At 37.9% G+C, this 25,162-nt stretch overlaps 1 protein-coding gene across 3 annotated transcripts in view; it reads right to left on the bottom strand.

The window, feature by feature from the left end:
- Nucleotides 1-25,162, bottom strand: part of LOC140234660 (uncharacterized) — a 70,916-nt gene that overhangs the window by 20,336 nt on the left and 25,418 nt on the right. For all 3 annotated transcript variants that reach the window (XM_072314695.1, XM_072314703.1, XM_072314710.1), the window contains exons 2-4: nt 19,202-19,366; nt 4,690-4,761; nt 2,069-3,133 (exon numbers count right to left, since the gene is read on the bottom strand). In XM_072314695.1, the coding sequence (XP_072170796.1) occupies nt 2,069-3,133; nt 4,690-4,761; nt 19,202-19,366 (1,302 nt within the window). The remainder of the gene's footprint in view (nt 1-2,068; nt 3,134-4,689; nt 4,762-19,201; nt 19,367-25,162) is intronic.

The following is a 25,162-nucleotide window of genomic DNA, read 5'->3' as shown; positions in this document are numbered from 1 at the left end:
ACTGACACAAATATCCGCTTACTTTCTGTATACTTTGGTAGAAATTTTGCTCAAAGTAAATTTCTTAGTCAAACTTTCTCAACAAAATAACTACTGGATAACATTAGGTCAAATGTTTTTATTTATGTCCACTGATTATAAATCACCACACCAGGAAGAATTTTTGACAAGCAATCACGTCCTTTACTGAATATTTGAGCTCTCTGATAAATACCTGTAGTATATATATGTTTGCCTAATTGATGACAACACAGCTAATTTCTCCTTAATGGCTTTTGCAACAACAATGATATTATGAACTGTGACATGTGATCACTGACCTAATTCATAAAAGTGTTAAAAATCTGATAATGGTAGTTATTATGACATGATATTAATCTCTATTTTCAAACCAAGTTTGATATGTGATGGGTACAGTGTCTTTTGTTGAAATAAAGATGGATCTCTTTTTCTTTTATTCTTTTTTGCTGTGAATATATATAAAAAGATTTCTGTGTGATGACAGAATGCATATAAAACAAAAATCACAACTCATCATTGAAGGAAATGTTTTAACATGAAATAGCCATGCATGTCCAATGATAAAAGCTAAAGTACATACTTACTCTTCCTTTTGCTGGGGCTTTAAAAAGACTCACATAAGCTGCATCTACCAGCAGCTATCATCATACATGAACTTACTTGATTGAAACATTTCACAAACACGATATATTTTTTCTGTGTCTTCCAGTTTGAAATGTCTCTTTTTGCAAGCCTCAAATGACAGATCAAAAGTTTGATGTATTTTGTAATACTATGCAAGAAATGCCTTGCTATACTACAGGAATCAAGACAGCTACAACTGTCATTTTGATAGTGTCCAAATGATTCCCGATGTTAACATGATTTCTTATGAAATATCACAGAAACCCATAATAGTATTTACTCCCAGTGACTAAAAATAAATAATTGTATGGGCATATCATGTGAGCTAAATTTACACATAAAACAGAGATGGAGGATGTAATAAACATTTTGATTTCAGTGAGTAAACTCTTATGTTGTCCTACTGGAATCTAAATTGGCAACTTGAAAATATGACTGTGATGAATCTGAGAACTGCTCCTCCATTATGGCAGTTGTATCTGGCCTTAAAGAAATACTAAAAATATAACTTCTCTGCATTAAAACTACTGAAGTTACTTGGGGGAATGTTTTTCATCTGTTTTGAGCTGGAAAAAAGCCAGATGCATATTGATATTTTCACTTCTCTATACTTTTTTTTCAATTGATATGTGACAGTGACAATAAAAAAAAAAACCCAAACAACTTTGGCAACCTTTCTTTGGAATATTGATACTACAGGCATTCTGTGCGAAGTGTATCAAAAACAGTAATGGGAGCGAAAAAGAAATTTACTATGTGCACACATGCACAGAGGGCAATATTATCAAGATTTTATGATTGAACAGAGTCTTTGACAGTAAAAACTATTTTTCATCTTACCAAATAAGTACTCACTGCTCACTTTCATCCTGAAAAAGATAATATCTACTCAAAGAATTGGAATATTGACAGCCTGGAATAGTGGGGGCATTCCTCAGACACATCACAGTGAAACAGCTTAAATGCAACTTTGAGGTTTCAGTAAGCCTTTTAAGAACTGAACATATCTAGGTTCTATTTGTAGTAAATCTAATGTTTTGAATGGAATATAGTTGATGTGGTCATTATAAAATCGGAGAAGATGAAGAAGGTATTTAGGACTAGCAGAGACTAGGAAATTTGACAGCTGGGGTCACTGCCACATGTGACATGAACAAAATGTTCTAGTGTCATGAAAGGGGCAAACAATTAGGCCATATTAACCCACATGAATGTGTCTTATATGATCATTCTAGCTCCGATATATTTTCACACCTTAACTGCAAAAAATTGGTCAAGATTTGTGGTAGACGATCACAAATGAATACTTATTTTTATCTTCCTTTTTAACCTTTGTGCATATACTGCAAATTTTTGTCATACATTCACCAATCCTATGTACTCATAATTAGTTTTCATGATTACTTGCGCTATTTGTCTTTACCTCAACAGATTCTGTTGGTGCAGGTGCAGGGGCAGGGGCAGGTGCAGGTGCAGGTTCTGAAGGTACATCAGAGGTTTCTGTGGGTGCAACTTGCTCAACTTGTGGTGGCACAACAGGTGCTGAATCAGGCTCTGTAGGGACAGTGTCCTTTTCAGGGGTGACTGCTTGCTGTGCGGGTTCTGCTGGTGGTTCAAGTGGTGCCTGGACTGGTTCTGGGGTAGGTTCCTGTGGAGGCTCTTGGGTTGGTTCCTGTGCAGGTTCTGGTGCAGGTTCTGGTGCAGGTTCTGGTGCAGGCTCTGGGGTTGGTTCTGGAGTGGGCTCTGATTTTGGTTCTGGTGCTGATTCTGGGGCAGGTTGCTGAGCAGGCTCTGGGGCAGGTTCCTGCACGGATTCTGGGACAGCTTCTTTTGCTGGTTCTGGGGTTGGCTCCTGTGCTGGTGCTTGTGCTGGTGCTTGTGCTGGTTCTGGGGCAGGTTGTGAGGGTGCTGTTTCTAGCTCATCTGGCTTTGGTGCTGAGGGCTCTTCTTGTGCAACATCTGGAGAAGGTTCTGATGGTGCAGGTGCTGTTGGTTCAACTATTGCAGGCTCCTTAGGACTTGAATCTACCTGTGCTGGTTCCGGTGAAGGCTCTGATGATGCAGGAACAGCTGGTTCAACTGGTGTAGGCTCCTTAACTTGTGACTCTGTCTGTGCTGGTTCATCTGAGGGCTCAGATTGTGCAGGTGTTGCTGGCTCAACTGGTGCAGGCTCGGACGGTGCAGGTACTGCTGGTTCCACTGGTGCAGGTTCATCAGAATGTGACTCAACCTGTGCAGGTTCCTTTGGCTGCTCTGATGGTGCAGGTACCGCTGGTTCAGCTGGAGCCTGCTCAGCTGGAGCTGGTTCTGAAGGAGCATCTTTGGCAGTTTCAGTTTCTGCTGGAGCAAGTGCTTCTGGGGCAGGTTGTGCAGGTGGTGCTTCAGCTGGTGCTGCTGTTTCTGCTGGAGGTGCAGGTTCTGATGGTGCTGGTTCTGCTGGACTGGGCTCATTCACAGGTGCTGGTTCAGCTGGCTTCTGCTCCTCTACCTGTATGGCACAAAAATCAATGGAGAAACTTCACATTTCCCATTTTTAGTCCTTGGTATGAATGTGTAGGCCTATTTGTATCAAGTTATTAGAAATAGTTACACACGATGAGACCATTCTGCACAAGCTTGCAGTAACTTTGGATCTGAGCAAACTGTATTAGAACAAAGAAAAAACAAAACGATCCTATCAAAATCACCACACAAAAAGTATAGTATCAAGTATCAAGTGGCATGCTAAAGCCTGTTAAAGTAGCATTATCTTTTTAGAAGATATGTTTCTCTTATACAATCATGCAATGGAATCACTGCATGACCATTGCATTATGGAATAACCAGGGTAATGAGGGATGGTTGTGATAGTTATGTCTGTCAGAGGATTTAAAAAAAATGCTTGTTGAATATTGTATTTTCCAATTAAAGAACTTAAGTTTACTACTCTTGCAGAAAACTGGACATCATATGCATTGTCAATAAATTGGACCATATGCCCAACACATGACTCCTCTAAAAAATAACACCACGAACAAACCCTCTGAACACATAAGAACCACAAACATTAATAGACTACAAATGTGGACATTTGCCAGAGTAGTATAAAACATGCCAATAAGTACTATATGCACTTGCATCAAGAATCTTTCTTCACCTTATCCAATAGCTATCAAAGTACTCTGGCATGGTGACTATTACCCAGAAAGCTTTAGATGTACAATGGTTTAATGGATAATTCAAACTGATTTTCCATAAAGGTAATACTCAAGTAAAATCCAGTAAATAATTCATTAACTTTCCCCCTTGTAGTTGCTAGTAAAATCATTCAATAAAACTGTATTTAGTCGGTGTATTTTGTCTGGCATTTAGATTTTTCACTCCATGCATGTCAACTTTAATGACACAAGTTAAATTTAACAGACAAAATGGTTGAAGGTTTATGAGGAGCAGACAAATAAAAATAAGAGAAGTTATTGGAATTTGATGTTGCAGATGTTTTCACTAAACAGTGCTTCTGGTCATTACCACATATTCAGACTAGAGGAAGTGATGCTGTAACTACCTCACAGGCATAACACTGACCTGTTCAGAATTTAAAACTAATATGTAACAACATAGAAGGACCATGTTGTAATAATGGTATTGTAAAATCCTTGCTATACTACCTGTTTGGGGAAAAGGGGTTGCAGATGCTAGATTTTGTCTGTGTGTGTTAAAACCAAAGAAGACAACATGGGCCCTTCTCAACATAATCAGTGTTTCACAGAAACGAGAGAAACTTCCATGAAAAGGCGATTACTTCCTTACTTCAAGTCAATTTATGATAAAACCTCTACTATTATTTGTTCAACTGTAGTCTTTACAGTCAAGGTTGACATGGGAGGGGTATTGTACTTTAAAGGTAACAAACATATGCAATGTAATAAAGAAAAGGCTTTGGATGTTCATACATATCTTCAATGTAATGGCTTGTGTTGAAAGTATGATGACACTTCTATTACTCATGATGTTGCATACAGCTAGTCTCTCACAACAATAGGTGTCAAACGAATTTCTACTTACAGCAGCAGCAGGCTTTTCAGATGCTTCTTCCTTTGGTTGAGATTCTTCCTCTGCTTTTACTTGTCCTGGTTCCTGTGGTCACAATGAATATAAAAGCAAATGACATCAATACACACATCTAACTTTGTAGGCTCATGTACAGTTGGCAAGTGTAATACTGTCAGTTTTTTTTTTTCACTGTACATCTGTAGACAAATGAATAAGTCCTTTGAGTAAATTAGCATCTTGAGCAACCATTTCTTGAGTTAAAGTCAAGTGGCCAGGTATTCCAGCCATCAAAACTAATAATTTATTATGTGTAGATGTACTAAATTGATCTTTGTATCATCTTTAATTGGCTACAGACATTTACTATACAACTATGACCCCGTTTACAGTGCGAGGCTCGCTCGCGGCCCTGCCCACCTGCATTTCAGTGTAAATGCGCAAAAGGCCAAATGCAGGGCCAAAATTGGCCGCGCATTTGGCCACGCTCTGGAGGTGGTCTCGGCTGCGGCCGAGCCCGGTCTTTTCTTAGTGTAAATGCAAACTGGGCCAAATGCGCGGCCAATTTTAGTCTGGCTTCCAAACCCTCTGCCCGTACTATTCTGCTATTCAGGATATTAACCACCTCAACATCGAAAACTAATATAGTTTAAGGTGGTTTTGTCCTGCAAAGGATTTTTCCTTCGGCAAAGGCCTTTGCCCGAACGGCGACTTCGTCACGATGGAATCCAGTTGGCAAAGGGTCTGAAAACCAGACTATACCAAATTGCGTTTGTTTACAAGCAGAGCGCCACTACGACAAAATATTGAAAGGTTTGAATTAAAAGCACGGCCGAGCCCGGCAGTGTAAACGGACAAAATTGCGGGGCTCGGCCCCGCAACTGAGGCTGGGCTGGGCCGCAGCTTGGCCCGCACTGTAAACGGGGTCCAAGCATGGTTTATGCTTGAACTAGGCTGTTTGCAAAGAAAAAGAAACATTCAGCTGTCACACTGTTGCAAAGATATGATTTGGTATCAATGATCAATGGAAGAAATGATCTACAAAAGAAATCATGGTAAAAAGAATAAGTAATAGCACACATACAAATCTGAAAATTGTGTAAACTACACATAAGCTGGTATTGACATGGTATTTGCAACCACATTAGTCAGTAAGTATAAAGAAAGTTGTTTGTTTTTTTCAAATTAAATTACAAAGCATAAATATTTGCCTTGTTTGTTTCTCAAACATTGAAAAAAAAAATGCAATTCCAGTTAATCAAAAGATGTGTGTACAAGTGTGTGCATATTCACTCTCCAAAGATTAGAAAAGTTTGTCTGAATTGTATGCTCTAGTTTAAAAGGCAGCTAAGATTATTGTTTGAGTGCATTACATACTAGCCATCCACAGGAACTGACAGACCTGTGTTTGACTGAATCACTCTTTTATGTGGGTTCTCGCAACTTGATTGTCATAGTTGCAATGCCTAGAATTATTCAAACACTACTCACCAACACTGATATAGTGGCATACACACAAAAACAAACAATTGAGGGGGTCGGTGCAATATAGTGCTAACCCACACAATAGTCATTTTGTGATCATTGCTGTTGAATGTTCGGAAAGTCCATACATTGTACATTAATAAAACATGAATGCATGCATTTTTTACCATCATATTGGTTGAATTCAAATATGATATTTTCAAAGGCGGTTAGAGTGAAGGATAAGGATTATGAAAATGCATGTAACTCAAATTTGACAAAAATGTGGGTTAGCACTATATTGCCCCGACCCCCTCATATTATATCAACACAAACAGGACTGGTGTTGCATGCACCAGCTAATGTTACATAACACACACACACTGTCCACATAACATCCACTCAACTCCCATAAAACAACTCACATCAGCTCTCTCCTTAAAGTATGGTGAACGAGACATTAAAATCGAGAAAATCATATAAAAGAAGGTGTCAAAGCAGAGGGAAATGTCTCCTAAAACAGACTGTTAATGAGACATATTAAAAGATATTTGCGCGAATGAGAAATCGCGAGTTAAAACTGACTGATTTGCTTCACCGATATTCGCTCCGGAACAGCTGTCTTTTTCGGGCCCTAAAATATGACGTCACGAAATGAACAAAACCCTTTACGAGTGCAGCGGGACATCGAGGCCGCCATTCATAAAGCATGTATTTCTTGGTAAGTGGATGCAATATTTGGCCTGTCTTTAGTCGCATCTGCTTTCTCGGCTGAGACATTAAAACGTCAAATTTTTACCTTATATTGTACGGAAAGACTTTGAGTTTGACATCGAGAGTGAATTGAGTGATGACAGTGACAATAACACTGATATTGACAGTGGCAAAGTCAGGGTTGTAAAAGAAGCGAGGGAGAGGCGACGAATATGGAAGGCCGCTGTGGACATAACTCGTTTGGGGCATACATGGAAACAGGCATACGTATGCAACTGCCTCTCCCTGCGTATGCCCCAAACGAACCACGTCCGCAACGGCCCTCCATAGACGGAGCTCACTGTGTGGATGGAGTGCGTAGCACAGCGCACATTTCGTGACGTCATAATTTTGGTCACCAAAATTTTGCCGTCAGAGCGGGTTCAGATGGTCTAAAAAGGGTCTCAAAACACCATCTCTCCATCGTTCTGGAGATATTTTTACCTTCTGAAAGCTAGTTATTCATATTCCTAGAGACTTAAGCTTTTCAGAAATATATAAATTACCTTGTTTATGAATATCATCCATTTTTTCTCGTTCACCATACTTTAAGCTTCTCCAACAATGACTTTTCTTCTTCTATTTCCATAGAACGGTCTGTGTACCTCAATGAAGGCTTTCCTTAGTTTGACCTTCCATGTGAGGATATCACCAAACCATGTTGCCATGAAAAAGCTGATTTGTTCACTTTTACATAGTTCTTAAATTGAAGTTATACATTCATCTCCGAGTTAATCATTGATATTTGGCAGTCAAGCACATTTATGTTTAAATCTAGTATACTGGGTCACTGTACTTGGAAGACTGTGAAGTATACATTGCTTTATTTACTTTTTTTCCCTTCTAAACCTGATTTCATACCTTCATGTCACAGCTTTAGAGCATGTTGGCTGCTTAGCTAAATAACACTTAACATGGTATGGGTTAACTATGATTATTATGCATTTGTACAGGAAACAAAAGTGATACTGGTAAAAATATCTACAACAAAATTTTATTCATTGACAGTGCTACTCTGTCAATGACTTCTTTAAAAATGTGCTAAGAAACAATCTGATGAATTAATTTGTCGCCGGCCACACAAACCGACGAATCCCTCAGGTTTGCCTTAGCATGACAATTCGAGAAAATCGCGTTTGAAGTTAACCCATTTTTTACTTATGGTTGCTACACTTTCATGTCTATTTTTGTAGTACATCAGACTTCAATTCTTGCTCTAACTTGTGAAGTTTTTATCGAATTGTATTGTTAACAAATAAGCGGGAAATCGTCAAAGAGCTGCATGCATGTATTTTCGGTCTGCAAAGAACATTGTCATTTTCCATGTGTGTCCATATGTACATGTACATTGAGCGTTGTCATTGTCAACACATGTATTACATAGTACGCGCACTGTGCGCGCGGTCAATGAACTGTTGAATCTCAAAAATTACACGCAAGTCAATGCGCACTGATTCGTCGGTTCGGTGACCGCGCGTACGCGCGTACTAGTACGCGCGGTCACCGAACCGTCGAATCGCCTGATTGTTTAACACACGCGTCTATGGTGAAAACAAATAATTTTCACAAATGGAATTACATACTTCTACAAAAGTGATAACTACGTAAAAATTACACCGAATTACACACTGAGAATTTCAGAATATGTAGTATGGAATATCTACTATCGAAATGATTGAAAATCTCAAAATTGAAAATTTGACCCAAAATCGAGTGATTCGTCGGTTCGTGTGACCGGCGACGAATTATTCTCCCTTGGCTTCTGTAATTTATATTGGCATAAATCTATGTTCTTGCAATGGCAGGATCACATACAAATGAGCAGTGCAGCCTATATATTTAAAGGGATGGTATAGTTTTGGTTGAGATGGGGGATTCAGATTTCAACCTTTTGCAGGATAATTAGAAACCGCTTATCTAAGACGAATTCAAAGTGTACTTGATGGAAATTGATTCTGAAATGGCTGATAATATAAAAAAAAAAAGAGTAAGATAAAGTAAAATAAAGTGGTCCTTACACAAGATGGGTAGCACCTTTTATTAGAACCTCTTTGTTACTAGATATCTCGGCCATTTCAATACCAATTTTTATCAATTCCTCTAAGGAAATTTTGTATACTCTTTCATATTTCACCAGAGGTTTCTATTCTCATTATAAAAAAAAAAAAAAAAAAACAGTTGTAAACCTGAAGCCCAAACACAACTAGTACATAGGTGTGTGAACTTCATCGTTTTTTCAGTGTTGAGGCAATATATTGTTATAGTAACCACGTTTTTTTTTTTTGCATCTAAAGTATACAATTAATTGTGGACTAAACACTCCTCCAGTTTTCAGTATTTGAGTTGAAGTTTAATATGTAATGTGGCTGCTTTCCTGACTGTGCAACCTTTGTCACATGTCGGTGTTAGGCAATATGTTGCCACAGCAACAGTATTTTTAGAAAAAAAAAGATATATAGTACCAGTGTTTTGCTCACTCCATTGGTTGGGTTTCTGCACTGAGATTTTAGTAAGGATGTTCAATGTAAATGAACAGAACATATTTTTGATCATCGTTGGGCAATGTGCTGCCGTGGTAAATACATTTGTTTGTTTGTGGGTTGGTTTTGTTTTGTTTTGTTTTTGTTTTCAAAGAATATCTCAAATCACCAGTTTTGCTGGATGAGCTAATACCATCAGGTCAGGGTGGGGCATCGGTCATATTCAGTGATAGTTATAGTTATATTTGTGTTTGAATTCAGTGCATTTTGTGCAATAATGTATTATTCAATAATATCTGTAACTGTTTTACATTGATATAGCGGATTCTGGGTGCATGCACTGGTCGCGGAGGAAGGCCTCGAGCCTTGGTGATTAAGTTTGCCTTTTCCTCCCCTTGCAACCAGCGGCATGCACTTGGAATCACCACAATCTTTATATCATGTAATACAATTTTCTGTTTGTATTCTATGTCCGCTTGTATTGTATGTTCAATTGCCAAATAAACAATAATAATAATAGTAACCAAAACTATACCATCCCTTCTTAAGCCTAATTGCCTGCATGTTAGCTGTTTGCATGGTTACAGTTCGTTATTCCGAAGGTTTGTTATTCTGAAGGTTCTTTACTCTGAAGGTTCATTATTCCGAAGCTTCATTATTCCGCAGATTCATTATTCCGAAGGTTCATTAATCCGAAAATGTGATAAGGTTTGTTATTCCGAAGATTCATTAATCTGAAAATGATATAAGGTTCGTTATTCTGAAGGCCCGTTAATCCGAAATCGAAACAAAAGTTCATTATTCCAAAGGTTTGTTATGGACCCTATTTCATTTTGGATCAATGAACCTTTGGAATAACGAATCCTATTTCATTTTCAGATTAACGAACCTTTGGAATAACGAACCCTATTTCAATTCATTTTCATTTTCGAATAAACAAACCCTATTTCATTTTCGAATTAACAAACCTTCAGAATAACGCCACATTTGTTCTGATTAACGAACCTCTACGTATAGGGAATTTGTGTGTTTCGGAATAACGAACCTTCGGAATAATGAACAGCACCCGTTTGCATAAGGAGAACACCACTCTGCCATAGTAAGTGTAGATAAACTAAGTTAGTCACTAAGAAGATTTTTATTCCCATTGTATGTAAACTAAAAGGCCATTTGAAGGGAAAAAAAAGACAGAAGAAGAGAAAAACTAAAAAATGCTCTCAAAAAATCAAATACTCCTTGCCTAAAATCATATGAACGATCAAATGTTTACATACAGGGATTGAATTGCTGGCAAGTGATTTTGACTTCTGAACTCTGCACAATATACAATACCCACACAGGTAACATCTGTCATGGTCAGTTGTTCGGTCAGTTGTGGTCATTTCCTCCTCCAGCCTCTGACAATTGGACAATTAGCACTAGGAGAGGCCATGAAGCAAATATCCATTAAGATAACATCCATGTCTACAACCATCCACTCAGCTCTATGCATCAAATGTGACTGTTCATAGTTAACTTTTCAAGGTGAGAGTACTCAGTAGTTTAAAAGAGGAAATCTCCTTGTACAGGACCTGCCGCTTTCCTTTTTATAGCATCTGAAGATCACATCAGAAAGCTGTACCGGTACACATGTTTCTAATTTCAGATGAATGTAAACAAGGATTTAGAGTGAGAAGTATTCCAGTTTAAGTTTTCTAGTTAAAGTCACTTTTTACTCTTTTGTAAGAAAAAATTACTGCATTGTCATTTGATCAGCTGCTCTTTTTTTTTTTTTGACACTCTTTGAAACTCTTGCCACATCTCCTGTTGCCCCTGTACACTCTGAGCACAGGTCAGCCAAATGAGATTTAAACCTGGTGTGTAAAATCTTTGTTGTTTTGGGCACTCCGGTCTGACAGGGTAGACTGGATTGAGCATATGAATGATGTGATTGTGGATAAGATCATGTACTGTATACACCATACATTTTAATAGTAAAACTATTTTTTTCACGAAGAGACTTCCCGATCAAATGGTTAAATTTGCGATTGTAGAGTACAGTACTGTAAAGAGATGTGTATGCGTGCACATCAAATTCGTGTTGGGATCAGATTTAATATTTTCTCTTGTCTTTAAATTCGTGAAATAAAAACCTCATGAAATATATTTGTGGTATAGGCCTACAGTATAAATCCTCTAGTACTAAGTTCAGTTTGTTGCACAGGCTAGTGATATCCACATTTCTCTAGACATAAACAAAATGTTCCTGGCTACTATACAAAACAGTGTACATGGAACATTCAGCATGTGATTCCACTTAAACTGCAGTATGGAGGAGACAATGGAATGCATGCTTTTACCATATAAGGCGGCTCTTGCTAATGCCTACATTAAAGGGACTGTACAGTACTGGCTGAGGTGGGGATTCAGGTTTATAACATTAATAAGTGAGATAAGGAGAAACCTCTTGTGAAATATGAAAAAGCATGTAATTTTAAGAAAGATTCAACATTTATTTCATGAAAATTGGTTTTCAAATGGCTAAGATATTAAAAAAAAAATGATAATAATAAAAGGCGACAGGCCACGCCTTTTATTAGGATCTCTTTGTTTCACCTTGTTTTGGGATATCTCAGCCATTTCAAAACCTATATATTTTCATCAAATAAACTTTTGATACCCCTTAGAATTGCATGCTCTTTGACATCTCATAGAGTGGTTTCTGAATATCTCGCAAAACATTAAAAGCTAAATCCTCACCTCAACCAGAACTGTACACACCCTTTAACCATGGACCTACATATGTTGTACATTGTAGGTCCATGCATTAACTCAGGGAGTAAGAACCCTTTCTCTTTATTTTAGGGGGGAGGGGTAGGGGCTGTGAGAAAGGAAGAGGATTTGTGAATCTTGACTCAGTGAGTATGTGTGTATGTGTATGTGTGTGTGTGTGTGTGTGTGTGTTTGCACATGTGTATCCATAAGATGTAATGTTATCACAGCACTGCCTGTAAGTATTGACCAGGTGCCAAAGAAATTTGGTAGCAATGACATGACAGCAATACACTGTGTGCCAGCCAGACAAAAGTTGTCTTGTCTTGGGCAGGGCCAAAGGAGCAGGAGTCGCAAAAGTTCACTCAGAGCAAGGCATGTGAAAAGCAGCACTGTCTCCCGATCCCTTTGCCAGATGATTGCCAGACTTATCCCCATAGACTACAGTGACTGCCTGACAACATAAAAATAGCACAGGCTCATTTAAGAGCCTTGAAAGGAATGAAAATAAACTCTGACCCATGAAATTACAAACAGAAAGTTTCTGCCGGTTTAAAAAAAAAGAATTATTTGAACATATATAACCTCCCAAAATGGATAATGGATAATTTTCCACGCGAGAACTACTTTTCCACATGAGAACTAATGTATGAGCCAAGCTCCTCAATTCATATGTTCTATTCTACACATGAATGTCAGTATTTGGAATCCAGTTTGGATACATTATTTATTGGGACATTGGCCAAGCTTTGGTCAAGCTTTTTCATTGAAGTGATACTGTATTTACCCTGAAAATTAAGAAGAAAAAAAGAGCATCTACGAGGTACCCCAAATGTGATGCTCATAATTGTTTGTTAATTTCCTCCATAATTTACGGAGATTTATTTTATACCTGGTGCTTACGGAGTTAACTTCCAAATAAACTTCATAAATGCCCTCTTCATGTGTGCATCAGTTCATTGCAGCTGTTACAAAATTATTGGAGCAATCGCAAAAATGACAGTTGCATTGATGCTTACTAGTGTATGCCTGTATACATCGCATCTTGTCGTGGTGCCAAGGAATGCATCACATGTCTAAATCTGCCCTCAGCCAATCGGGTGAGGGTATGGCACATAGTTACAACTGGCATCGTTAGTTCGTATTTGGCATTTTCATCACAGAAGCCCGAATTTTTGCTTGCAATTCAACAAATGAAATATGAAATCTAGTTGATCAATACAATCAATCACATATCATCAAACTCTTATGTCTGATATGGCACACATTCACTGACTGAGCCTTAGCTAATGACTGTCGGCATGCTGACAAGAGTATCACAAACTACACATGCTTTTCCCCGATAGGCAAATTCATCAAATTTGCTCCCAGACTGAACTCCTGGAAAAGGATCATCATTTCTTTTCGTTAGCAATTTTGCACATGATCAATCAGCAAGAGCCTCCAGCCTGGCTCTCCTTGCCTCATCAGGGTGGGTTGCTAGGCAACAAAGAAGTCACTAGGGATGCTGTCAATAGGTGTATACCTACGTGAACAAGCACTTTGGCAAATGCCACACATGCCAACTTATAATACACCTCTGTTTGTCTCCCTTTGGCAGAGACTCTTTCCAATTATACCAGTGTGAGCGCTTCATGTGCTGTCTCTGCAGAAGCACTTATTTTGCAGAGAAAATGGCTGAGGCCAATCAAGCAATCATTTTTAATTTAGCACTAGGAATTCAGCAATAACTGCCAACCCCATTCCCCTTCTATGCGTTATATTATCACAAGGGATCAACTGGAACTCCAACCACCCAAATTTGTATCACTTTGTAATCTTCTTTTTCGGGTTTTTTGTTTGTTTGTTTTTTCTCATATGAGCTTGCAACCATAATGAATTTCGGCAATATTTCATTTCCATATTGAGAAAAACTAGAAATGTCGCTATGGCGACTGGTATGCCTCCGCCATAATGCATGATTTTCCTAATAAGTCTATAGTACATGTGGACAATGTGTGATTACATTTTCAAAAAATTGGCAAAATATTAAAATGACATGTTTGTCACAAATGTGTTGAATGTTCACCTTCCTTCATCTAGGTTTAATTGGATGAATAGGAGAGCAAGTGTTTGGGGATTTAAGGACTTTTATAACTTGACTTTGACCCTTTCATTAAATGCATTGAGTAATATTCAAGGTATGGAGAAAAAGTGCAATTTCTGTATTGAATAATAAATTGTAACCATTTTCATGTGGCCTTTGATCCTAAAATTCATTAGAGAATCACTGTCAGGCAGAACATGCATTTATACTACTGAGCCAACTCACCGAAAATCTTTTGCATAAAATCACATGAAAATAGACATTTTGAAGAAACAAATGAATATGTACTAAGTTTCAAGATAACTTGGGCCACTTCCAGGATATGGAGGAAGAAGTTCAGCACTTTCACTTGCTCTTTGACCTTTTGACCTTTGACCTTTTTGGCAAAAAAAAAAAAAAAAATCCCAGAGAATATCTATTGGGTTATACATGCATACACCAAATCTTTAAAAAATAATCCTGCTGGCATTTCATAAATGTGAGGGAAATAGTAAAATGTTGAAGTGTTGCCCTTGACCTTTGACCCCTGACCTTTGACACCATGAACTCCAAATTCCCTAGATAATCGCTGCCCTTCAGTACATGCATATACACTATGTTCCATGAAGAGACCTTGAACAATTTCCAAGATACGGAGAAAAAAGTGAAATTTGAACATTTTGCTTGACCTTTTGACCTTTGACCTGATGATCCCAAACTTTCACGAGAGAATCTTAATTGGGTAATACATGTATACACTAAGTTTCTCTGGCACCACTTCGTGGCGGAGGCATAAAAAAACATACAAAAAGAAAAAACACTGAGGATGAAAATGTAACACTTGACACTTTGAGACATAATATAGTCTCTTGATGCTTTAATCTACCATAAGACTGCTTGCCAAACATGTGAAATCTTCTCATCATTTATAAACTGAAAACAAAAATGGCATCAGCTCCAACAACACATGATGAGGAGGGGGAGGCAAGATGGGGGGGGGGGGAGATTTTCATCTCTACAGCAGGAAATCCGAACTTCAGAAAGGTCAGTTGTCAAATCTTACGTAAACAAGATAATGCAACATAATTGCTGATGACATCAAATTCAAAATGAAGACCAAAGCACAGCTTCCCCTGGTCTGTGCTTCAGTGATATTTCCCAGGAAATGATTAACGTTTTTAAACTAGAAATGTCGCTATGGCGACTGATGCCTCCGCCATAATGCATGATTCTCCCAATAGGCGTATAGTACAATGTCTTCACAATGTGTAATCCATGACAGTTTCACATAACTAGCAAAATATTGAAATGATAGGTCTGTCAGAAATGTCTTGATCTGGGTTTGCTATAATTTTTTTTAAGAGTGCAGGTACACATATTTAGGGAATTGAGAATTTTTACTTGAATTCGGATGGACTTTTTTATTAGTTTATGCATTGAGTAATTTCCAAGGTATGAAGAAAGAGTGTAATGATGGTACAAAATATATGTATATATATATATATATATATATATATATATATACATATATATATTTCTTTTTTTTTGGGGGGGGGGGATTGAAACCTGGCCTTTGACCCTAAACCTCTGACCTTCTGGCTGGAAATTTCCGGAGAATCTCCATTAGGTAATGCATGTATTAAGTTTTGAAACTAATAATGCAAGCATTGCATATACTAGTATATGAGGGACATAATAAAATTTTGAGGAGTTGACCTTGACCTTTGACCCCTGACTATTGACCCATGACCCCTAAATTCCCTAGATAATCCCTGCCAGTCAGTACATGCATATTTACCAAGTTCCACGAAGATACATTGAACCATTTGCGAGAAAAGTGATATTGCAACATTTTCACCTCACCTTTGACCTTTTGACCTTTGACCTTATGACATGAAACTCTCTCTGGAGAATCTTTACGCAGTAGTACATGTCCACACCAAGTTTAAAGAAAATACCTTTGGGGCATTGCATAGATATGGGGGAAATTGCAACATTTGCAGCATTTGACCTTGACCTTTTGACCTTTGACCTCTTGCCAATGTCACTAAAATCTACTCAACTAATTGTCCCATCATACATCATCCTTGGACCAAGTTTGGTGAAAGCTGCTTCATCCAGTTTTGAGTTATCACGTAAACAGATAAATTTTAGGATTTGACCTTGATCTGTGACCTTTGACCTCTGTCCGATTTCACTGAAAAACTAATCAAGTAATTGTTTTATCATACATCATCCTCCAACAAAGTTTGGTGAAATTTGCTTGATGCAGTCTTGAGTTATCGCGTAAACAGATACAATTTCACGATTTGACCTTGACCTTTGACCTTTAGCTGATTTCACCCAAAATCTAATCAAATAATTGCCCCATCATACTTCATACTTGGACCAAGTTTGGTAAAATTCCAGTAAATATTACTCAAGTTATCGCGTAAACGAAAGCGGACGGACGTACGTACGGACGGACGGACAACCCGAAAACATAATGCCTCCGGCACCACTTCGTGGCGGAGGCATAAAAAAGGAAACTGTTGTTTGACAACGAATGGTGCTAGATGCATACCCAGTGGCCTCAGGAAAAGATCTGGGCCCCGTTGCAAGAAAGTTGCAATCAATTGCAAATAATTGCTAATTTTGAAACAACCATTCTGATTGGCTCAGGGTCTGCCCTATTAAGAAGACATGCATGCAACAATGATTTTGATTGGCCAGTGACAATCAGTTGCAAGTTGCGTTTAAACGCAAAGTTTCTAGCAACGGGGCCCTGGACAACACAATTTCTCAATAAGTCAATACAGCTTTTGGCCACTCTAAACCTCTTAACAGTTACATCATCTGATTTTTCATGAGTCTTTGTATGTGATGATGACAAAGTGTTTGATCAATAACATCAAACCATTAACTATGCTTTTGACACAGCGAACACAATCTTCCCTCCCCATTAAGATAATGAAGTTATTGTGTTTGAATTCAGAAATTACAGGAGTAAGTATTTGCCAAGAACAATCTCTACCAATCAATGTAGTAAATGGCAGTATATAAACATGGTGGTTTGTTTGAAATAGATGGATAAATCATACAGCACATTTGCTAGCCAGAAAAACAAAAAAAGTCACAAGAATGAGCTCTCAATACCGATACCACTATATATTCTCCTTTCACCTTTGAAATTTGACAACAGTGAAAATTTGATCAGAGTCAGATTAGAAATAAGGAAGGTATGAAATTTCTGAGATTTGCTATTTTTTGTACAACAGTTCTTGAACAGCTGATGTGAATATATGTAAATGAGTGAGTTCGTGATGTCATCACCTCAGGATTTTCCACTGATCATGTACAAAAAAAAAAAACGCAAAAATTCAATTTTTCTCGTCTTAAAGGATAAAACGTAATGTTACTCCTGGTTGAATAACTTCAAAATGACAATGAGTTAAATATCAGGCTTGAGACTGAGGCATAATTGCAATTGACCAAAAAACTTAAACTTTCATGAATTTATGTACACACTGCTTGGCAAAATGTGAGGGGATGACATCATCAATTCACTATTTGCATTATATTCAATTTGACTGTTCAATAATTGTTACTAGTACATGAAAATTAGCAACACTTCACAATTTCATTACTTCCTTAATTTTCAGCCGATTTTAATCAAACTTTCACAGTTGTGCTTGTGAGATTTAACTCTTTCTTGTTAGATTAACTTTTATTCATTACAGATTTCCCCCTTAAAGGGTCCTACTGTGGACATAAATGACCCAAGTTCATACTATTTGAATTAAATTCAAACGTTAAATTAGCTTAATGTACACTTCAAGATCAAATCACCAAATGCATTGTGATGAGAACTGATATTATTGTACAGGACTGTCATTAGATATTCGAGATAGTATCATTCAAGAAACCACAGACTGGTTTTGAATGATCCCCATTCTCTCTCTTTCTCAATCCCCCCCCCCAAAAAAAAAACACAAACCCAACAACAACAACAACAACAACTGAATAGGGAAAATGTTTGTAATATTTTTGATCTGTCACATGAATGCACTGAAATCTGACCCATTTCACACCACTGGTTCTTTAATGGTGTCAGTGGAAAAAAACGGCTCGGATACCCGAGGAGCACATGTACGCCACGTAGCCGAGCGGAAGTGGGTGATTGCTGACGGGTGAGTCAGTCGGCAAGACTAGCTCCACTGATGGCGCTGGAATGCAACATGATCCCATTAATCCTGAGATCATTCACATCGCCAATCAGACACACCAGGCTTAGAGCGGATTACATTCGTACTCTCTCTCCTCGTTCAACTTCATTTCCAGTCGAATGCGACCAGGTGAAGAGTTCAACAAGTCTGTCTGTCCATCTGTCTGACTTCATCTCTACGCCTGTCTCCCTCTCATCTTCTGCATATGCACAGATACACATTCACACACACGATGCAGTGAAGGCCTAGCCCTAATGTAAACTTTATACTGGATTGTTGATAATGTAATATCTTTATATCTTTGTAGTTACTTAGTTTTATTTCAGTAATAAGAGTTGAATTATATATACAGTGTCTCAAACTTTGATTCTAATACATTCCACACGTATTCACGAACCTAATACCATTAGAACACTGTAAAAGTGGAAATTTTTGCGGTATTGAAATTTTCGCGCATTTCGTACTACCAGAAGCCAGCGCGAAAATAAAAGCATGCAAATATTTTTGCATGCCATATGTTCCAGTAGTTGATGTCTTGATTCCGTGTAATCGAAAACACATGAAACTGTTCTTACCCGGCCAAGCGCAAAAGATCAGTCGCGAAAATATCCACTTTTACAGTACCCCATAGGGAACAAATTGGTTGTCATACCTAGGCAACAAATACCCAGCTTACTTTGTCATCTGATTTGGGGTAGGTTTTTTTTGTGTGTGGAATTGTAGAAACAACCCTTAATATGACAATGAAAGGAGAGAATGAAGGAGAAGAAGGAGGAGGAGGAGGAGGAGAATGAAGTCAGGCACTTTACCTGTGCAGGTTTGTCGTCTTGGCTTGCTGCTTCCTTGGCTGTTGAGTTAGACTCATCCCCAGCCTTTTGTGAGGAGACGTCCTCTGCTGCAGCCACTGGCTCTGCACTTGCTGCTGCCGCGCTGTCCTTAACAGCCTGGTCTTGTCCTTCTTCTGTCTTTCCATCCTGGTAATACAAAGAATAATATGTATCTGAATGAGTACATGAAGAGATAGTCATTAGATAACAAGACACAGAGGGTATAACAATTTTGGTATTTAGATGAGATTTCTAGATTGATGCCGCCTGATACATGTACTTCTTGATAATACACACACACACATATAAGTATTTCAATTTTGTGCGTAACTGTAATGGCAAATGTTCCCATAACTGATATTAAAATAGATATAAATCACTGCATACCAAGTATAAAGGCTCCATTGCATATATAATCTATATATATGTGTGTGTGTGTGTGTGTGTGTGTGTGTGTATGTGTGTATTATAATTATAAGAATGAGTCTCAAATATGCCATATATATATATATGTACCAACAAATAAATATATCTGAACTAGTTGGAAGAGTCTATACATCAACACTCACAAAGTTGATGATACAAACATGGGTGAGTGGAAAAATATTAACCAATGAAGTGCCAGGGACTTTGGACAGTGTGTACAACACTGTAGGCTTTTCTGTACCAATTTGGACTGAAAGCACATTGAGGGTTCATGACTGATTTTGATTGTTGTTGCTGCTTTTTTTTGGCTGACAATTATACAAACAACACTGTTATTCTGAGTAACTTTATGTACCATATTCAAGTACTTTGTGTAATAAGGTGCACATGAGCATTTTTCTCAGGCAGCTGAAATGACGAAATAAAAAAAAAAAATTGGAGCAGTGTCAAAAAAGTACTGAGGGAGGCTATGACGACATGCTGTCGCGCAATCAATTTCCTCGCTATACAAATACCACTGGTTTTGGCATTATATTTGAAATCATGAGACATGAGCTCTCAATGGCTTTGTCGGCTCATGGTTGCACAAAAATTATATCATGTCACTTCTAAAGAAGGAAGGGAGAGGAGGTGTGTGGAAAATTACAGATCAGGGACTTTGGTTTGCAAATGAGATTATTGGATACAGGTGAGAGTAACATAGAAGATTAAAGCATTAATTCGCTAAATGTCACGGCCAATGAGACCTCATTCTGCCTAACACACACATGCTTATCTACCGCAGCATCACATCACCTGACAAGCACGTAGGCTTGCTTGGGAGGAAATTGTTAATTGTGGTAACAAAATTTCAGCATTAAATTTCATTGAAAAGGTGAAGTTTGCCATTAATGAGAGTATCAACTCCCAAACCAGGTCTGTGACAGATTACGTGCTGGAACCAAATATAACACATGGTTGCTTTTCTTAGAACTTCATGCATACTTTGAGAGTAAGTCATCTGTTTGTATGTCGAAACTTAAAAGATACTATATGACAATATGGGCCTTGAAGAAATAGAAATAACTTAATGAATTGTACGTGTCAAGTTTTCAAGAGTATTCCAGAGACATGCCTAATTTTCCCTAGCATCTGCCAGGAAACCAAAAAATAAATAAATAAAAAAAAACTTAAAAGTTAAATGATACAATTCTTACTACATTTTTTTTTTGTGTGTGTGTGGTTAAATTCATCAGTGTGAATAGTAAGCAAATAATCTAACGTTGGTGAAGGTGATGGGACAAACTATCACTTCCGAGGCGATCTGGATACATGTAGCTATCTTTCCAAAGTGCGGCTGAGGAAAGATAGCGTACACATTCACATCGCCGAGGAAATGATAGTTTGTCTCATTACCAGAAAGTAAAAGTTGATTATTTGCTTTATATTCCACATCTACGGTTCTAGATATTCCCATTTTATTCCACATCTGAAACCGTTTTAGATGTCTCTAGGTATCCTCAGGGCCTACAAGGGCTTAGGCTATGTAGTTTACTTTAGACAAATGCGCGTAAATGACAAAACAACGAATTTGCTCCGCGCCCTGCACGTGGCACCGAAATAAAAGTGCGTTGCACTGTGGTCCATCACTTGACCCAGGTCAAATGATAGACCACAGTGCAACGCACTTTTATTTCGCACATACTCAAAATTTTAAGTTATATCACGTGTTAGGACTGTGTGGGTTAAGAGATCAGCGAAACAAAATGACTATCATTACAGAGTGTAACAAACTTTTCTTCTCAGGTGATGTGATGGGCAAAACTACGCTTGACCAATCCTATAGCAAGATTCTAAGTATGTGGAATATAATCTCATATATCCTTATTCAAGGAATCATTAATACAGTATTGGTGGAGATGAGAATTGGGCTTTCAACTTTTTGCAAGATACCAAGAAAACACTTATGAAATAGTACAGAGCATACCATTTTAAGAGGAATTCAAAGTTTATTTGATGAAAATCGGGTTTGGAATGACTGAAACATCCAAAAACAAAGTCAAACAAAGTGATCGTAATAAAGTGTGGGTCCCACACTTACTAAAATCGCTCGTTTTGGATATCTCAGCCGTTTCAAAACCAATTTTCATCAAATAAACGTTGAATTCCTCATGGATTTACATGCTCTTTCATATTTCATAAGAGGTTTCTCATTATCTCACTAAAAAATGTTAGAAACCTGAAATTAGGTCTCAACCAAAATTATACGATCCATTTAACCTTCTCTCATGGGCATACTTTGTACCTCACTCTTCCTGTAAATGCATCCTCAGCCTGATAAGGTAGTAATAATTATCCACAGAAACTTGGAAACAACACCTTTATACACAAATCGACAAAGCATCTCCCTCATCTAATACTCAAACTCCCCCCAAAAAACAAACAAACAAACAAACAAACAAAACAAATGAGACTCTGTGGTAGTCCAATTTTTACTTCAAAACAGCTACTCCAGTGCTCCCTCAATGACTTGCAGTATGTTAGTTTTCCTAATATTCAGGTTAGTTCCCTATGAGAAGAAAAAAAGTATTTCCCTAGTGTAGAATGGTCAAGTATTATCACTCTGCTATAGTTGATGCATGTTCAATTCATGTGGCTGTAGTTATATAACAGAGAGAGTTTGTGTAGGATATGCTACTTTCCAATAGAAATAAGGAAACTCAAATTCACACGGGATTCCAAACACATTCTGTGAGTGTTTTGACCTTTGCAACCTCTCAGTGGCAAGTTGGAGTGGAACACTAGATAAAATCGTCAATGGCCGACAAAACACTAAACATTGATAATCTTCAAACGCTCGTTAGCATCACTGATAGATAACTGCAGTAACATAGCCCTATTGATCCAAAACTGAAATTGAAATATATGCTGGATCTAAACTGCAAAGCGATTGCCATAAACTATGAGCACTAGCATTTCCTCTTTCCTTCCAAGGAAGGAAGTTTACCTTCAGATAAGTGCAGCCATACAACCATTATTGGTACTGAAGTGGGCACATCGTGTTGCATTTACCCAAATTCCTGACTGTGGGAATATCATGATTTGTATCGAGGGGGGGGGGGTGTGGGGTTGACAACAAGACATTCGAGGAACAAGGTCCAGCTATGCTGTCCACAGAGACAGCTCCTAGTATGACTTCATCATTTGAGGGGCACCATGAAATCATACAGCATGAATCTTCCCAGGGCCAACAAAACAGAAATACACCTGACATCTAATACAATATGGTTGCCAATGTTAATAGCTAAGACCGAAGGCAAATGGGGGAGAATGTTGGAATTGATCATACTGGATGGAGCCTGGAGGATGCCAAGAATGGCATTCTGTACAAAATCAACAGCTTTTGATTGGAACCCAGACAAGGGCTAAAAATAGTTGCACTCAAGCATCAGGAAATTCTACTAGAAATCACAAGCCTCTGTCACATGAAATTCCTATGATGCATCTAGCTGTATTTTACACATAGAAAGTAGTGCACATCAATATCTATAAGTAAAAGAAATCAGAGTGGATCTATAATTCTGTTCAAGTACATCACTGTCCTTGATAAACAAGTAAACAAACTCAAACAAATGCTGAAATTCCATAATGAAAATGTCTCGAGACAAGTGCCAGTACATGTACCAATGCACATGTCATACTGTTGTATCCTATGCTACTCAAACTTTACAAACAACCTTTGGTTTGCATGATTAACTACATTGTAGTCTAGGTCAGCATTTCATCCTGGTATTACTCCTTAATGGAATATCAACAATAGCCAATGAGAGAGTGGCATGTTGGGTCATCAGGGGAATCTCTCTGAAAATTGTGTACATTGGGGAGGTGAGACCTCCCTGTGTACATTTATGCAGAGGTCCAATAGCAGGACAACTGTATGTTTAACATTGCACTGTCTCTGAGGTTCCACGCTCTAAACCACTCTTCTATAGAGTTTGGATATGGTGATAGGAGAAATGATTCTTACTCAAAAATAAAATGAAAATAAAAATAGAAGATAAAACAAACTAGAAATGTCGCTTTGGCGACTGGTATGCCTCCGCCATAATGCATGATTTTCCCAATAGGTCTAGATAGTACATGTGGACAATGTGTGATTACATTTTCACAAAATTGGCAAAATATTGAAATGACAAGTTTGTCACAAATGTGTTGAATGTTCACCTTCCTTGACCTAGGTTTAATTGGATGAATAGGAGAGCATGTATCTAGGGATTGAAGGACTTTAACTCGACTTTGACCCATTCATACATTTAGGCATTGAGTAATTTTCAAGGTACAGGTGTGGAGAAAAAGTGCAATTTCTGAATTGAATAGTAAATTGTTACCATTTTCATCTGGCCCTTGACCCTAAAATTCATAAGATAATCACTTTCAGGTAGAACATGCATAATATGTACTAAGTTTCAAGATAACTTGAGCCACTTCCGAGATATGGAGGAAAAAGTTAGTTCAGCACTTTCACTTGATCTTTGACCTTTTGACCTTTGAGGCAAAAAAAGAAGAAAAAAAAAACTTTCCAGAGAATTTCTATTAGGTTACACATGTATGCATACACCAAGTGTGAAAAAAAATAACCCTGCTGGCATTGCATGATAGGAGGGATATAGTAAAATTTTGAAGTGTTGCACTTGACCTTTGACCCCTGACCTTTGACCCCATGAACCCTACATTCTCTAGATAATCACTTCCAGTCAGTATATGTATATACTATGTTCCATGAAGATACCTTGAACAATTTTCCAAGGTATGGAGAAAAAAAAAGTTTTAATATTTTTACTTGACCTTTTGACCTTTGACCTTTGACCTCATGACCCAAACTTTCACCAGAGAATCTTAATTGGGTAATACATGTATACACTAAGTTTCAAGAAAATATCTTCAGGCATTCAATAGATATGGTGGAAATAGTGAAATTTTATGTATTTGACCCTGACCTTTTGACCTTTGACCTTTGACCTCATGACCCAAACTTTCACCAGAGAATCTTGATTAGGTAATACATGTATACACTAAGTTTCAAGAAAATATCTTCAGGCATTCAATAGATATGGTGGAAATAGTGAAATTTTATGTATTTGACCTTGACCTTTGACCTTGAGCATGTGCACCCAAAAGTTGATAGGCACAACTTCACCCCCTAATACACGTACATGCCAAGTTTCATTAGGATACCTCAACGGGTTTTGATAGTTACCTTGTCCACAAAATTCATTACGGACGGACGGAAGGACGGACGGACGGAAGGACGGACGGACGGACGGACGGACGGACAACCCGAAAACATAATGCCTCCGGCACCACTTCGTGGCGGAGGCATAAAAATAAGACATATTTCAGAGAAAATGTTGCAATTCCTGCATTGAATTTGGTGTATTGTACAGAACAAATCCTTTAAGATTTTCTTCAAATATCCTTCTTATTGATGCCCAAAGACTTAAAAAAAAAAAAAGAAATACTATCATCTCATAAAAAGTT

Source organism: Diadema setosum, chromosome 1 (genome assembly GCF_964275005.1).
Source record: "Diadema setosum chromosome 1, eeDiaSeto1, whole genome shotgun sequence".
In the NCBI taxonomy this organism is placed as follows: domain Eukaryota; kingdom Metazoa; phylum Echinodermata; class Echinoidea; order Diadematoida; family Diadematidae; genus Diadema; species Diadema setosum.
This window is presented reverse-complemented; position numbering and strand designations above follow the sequence as displayed.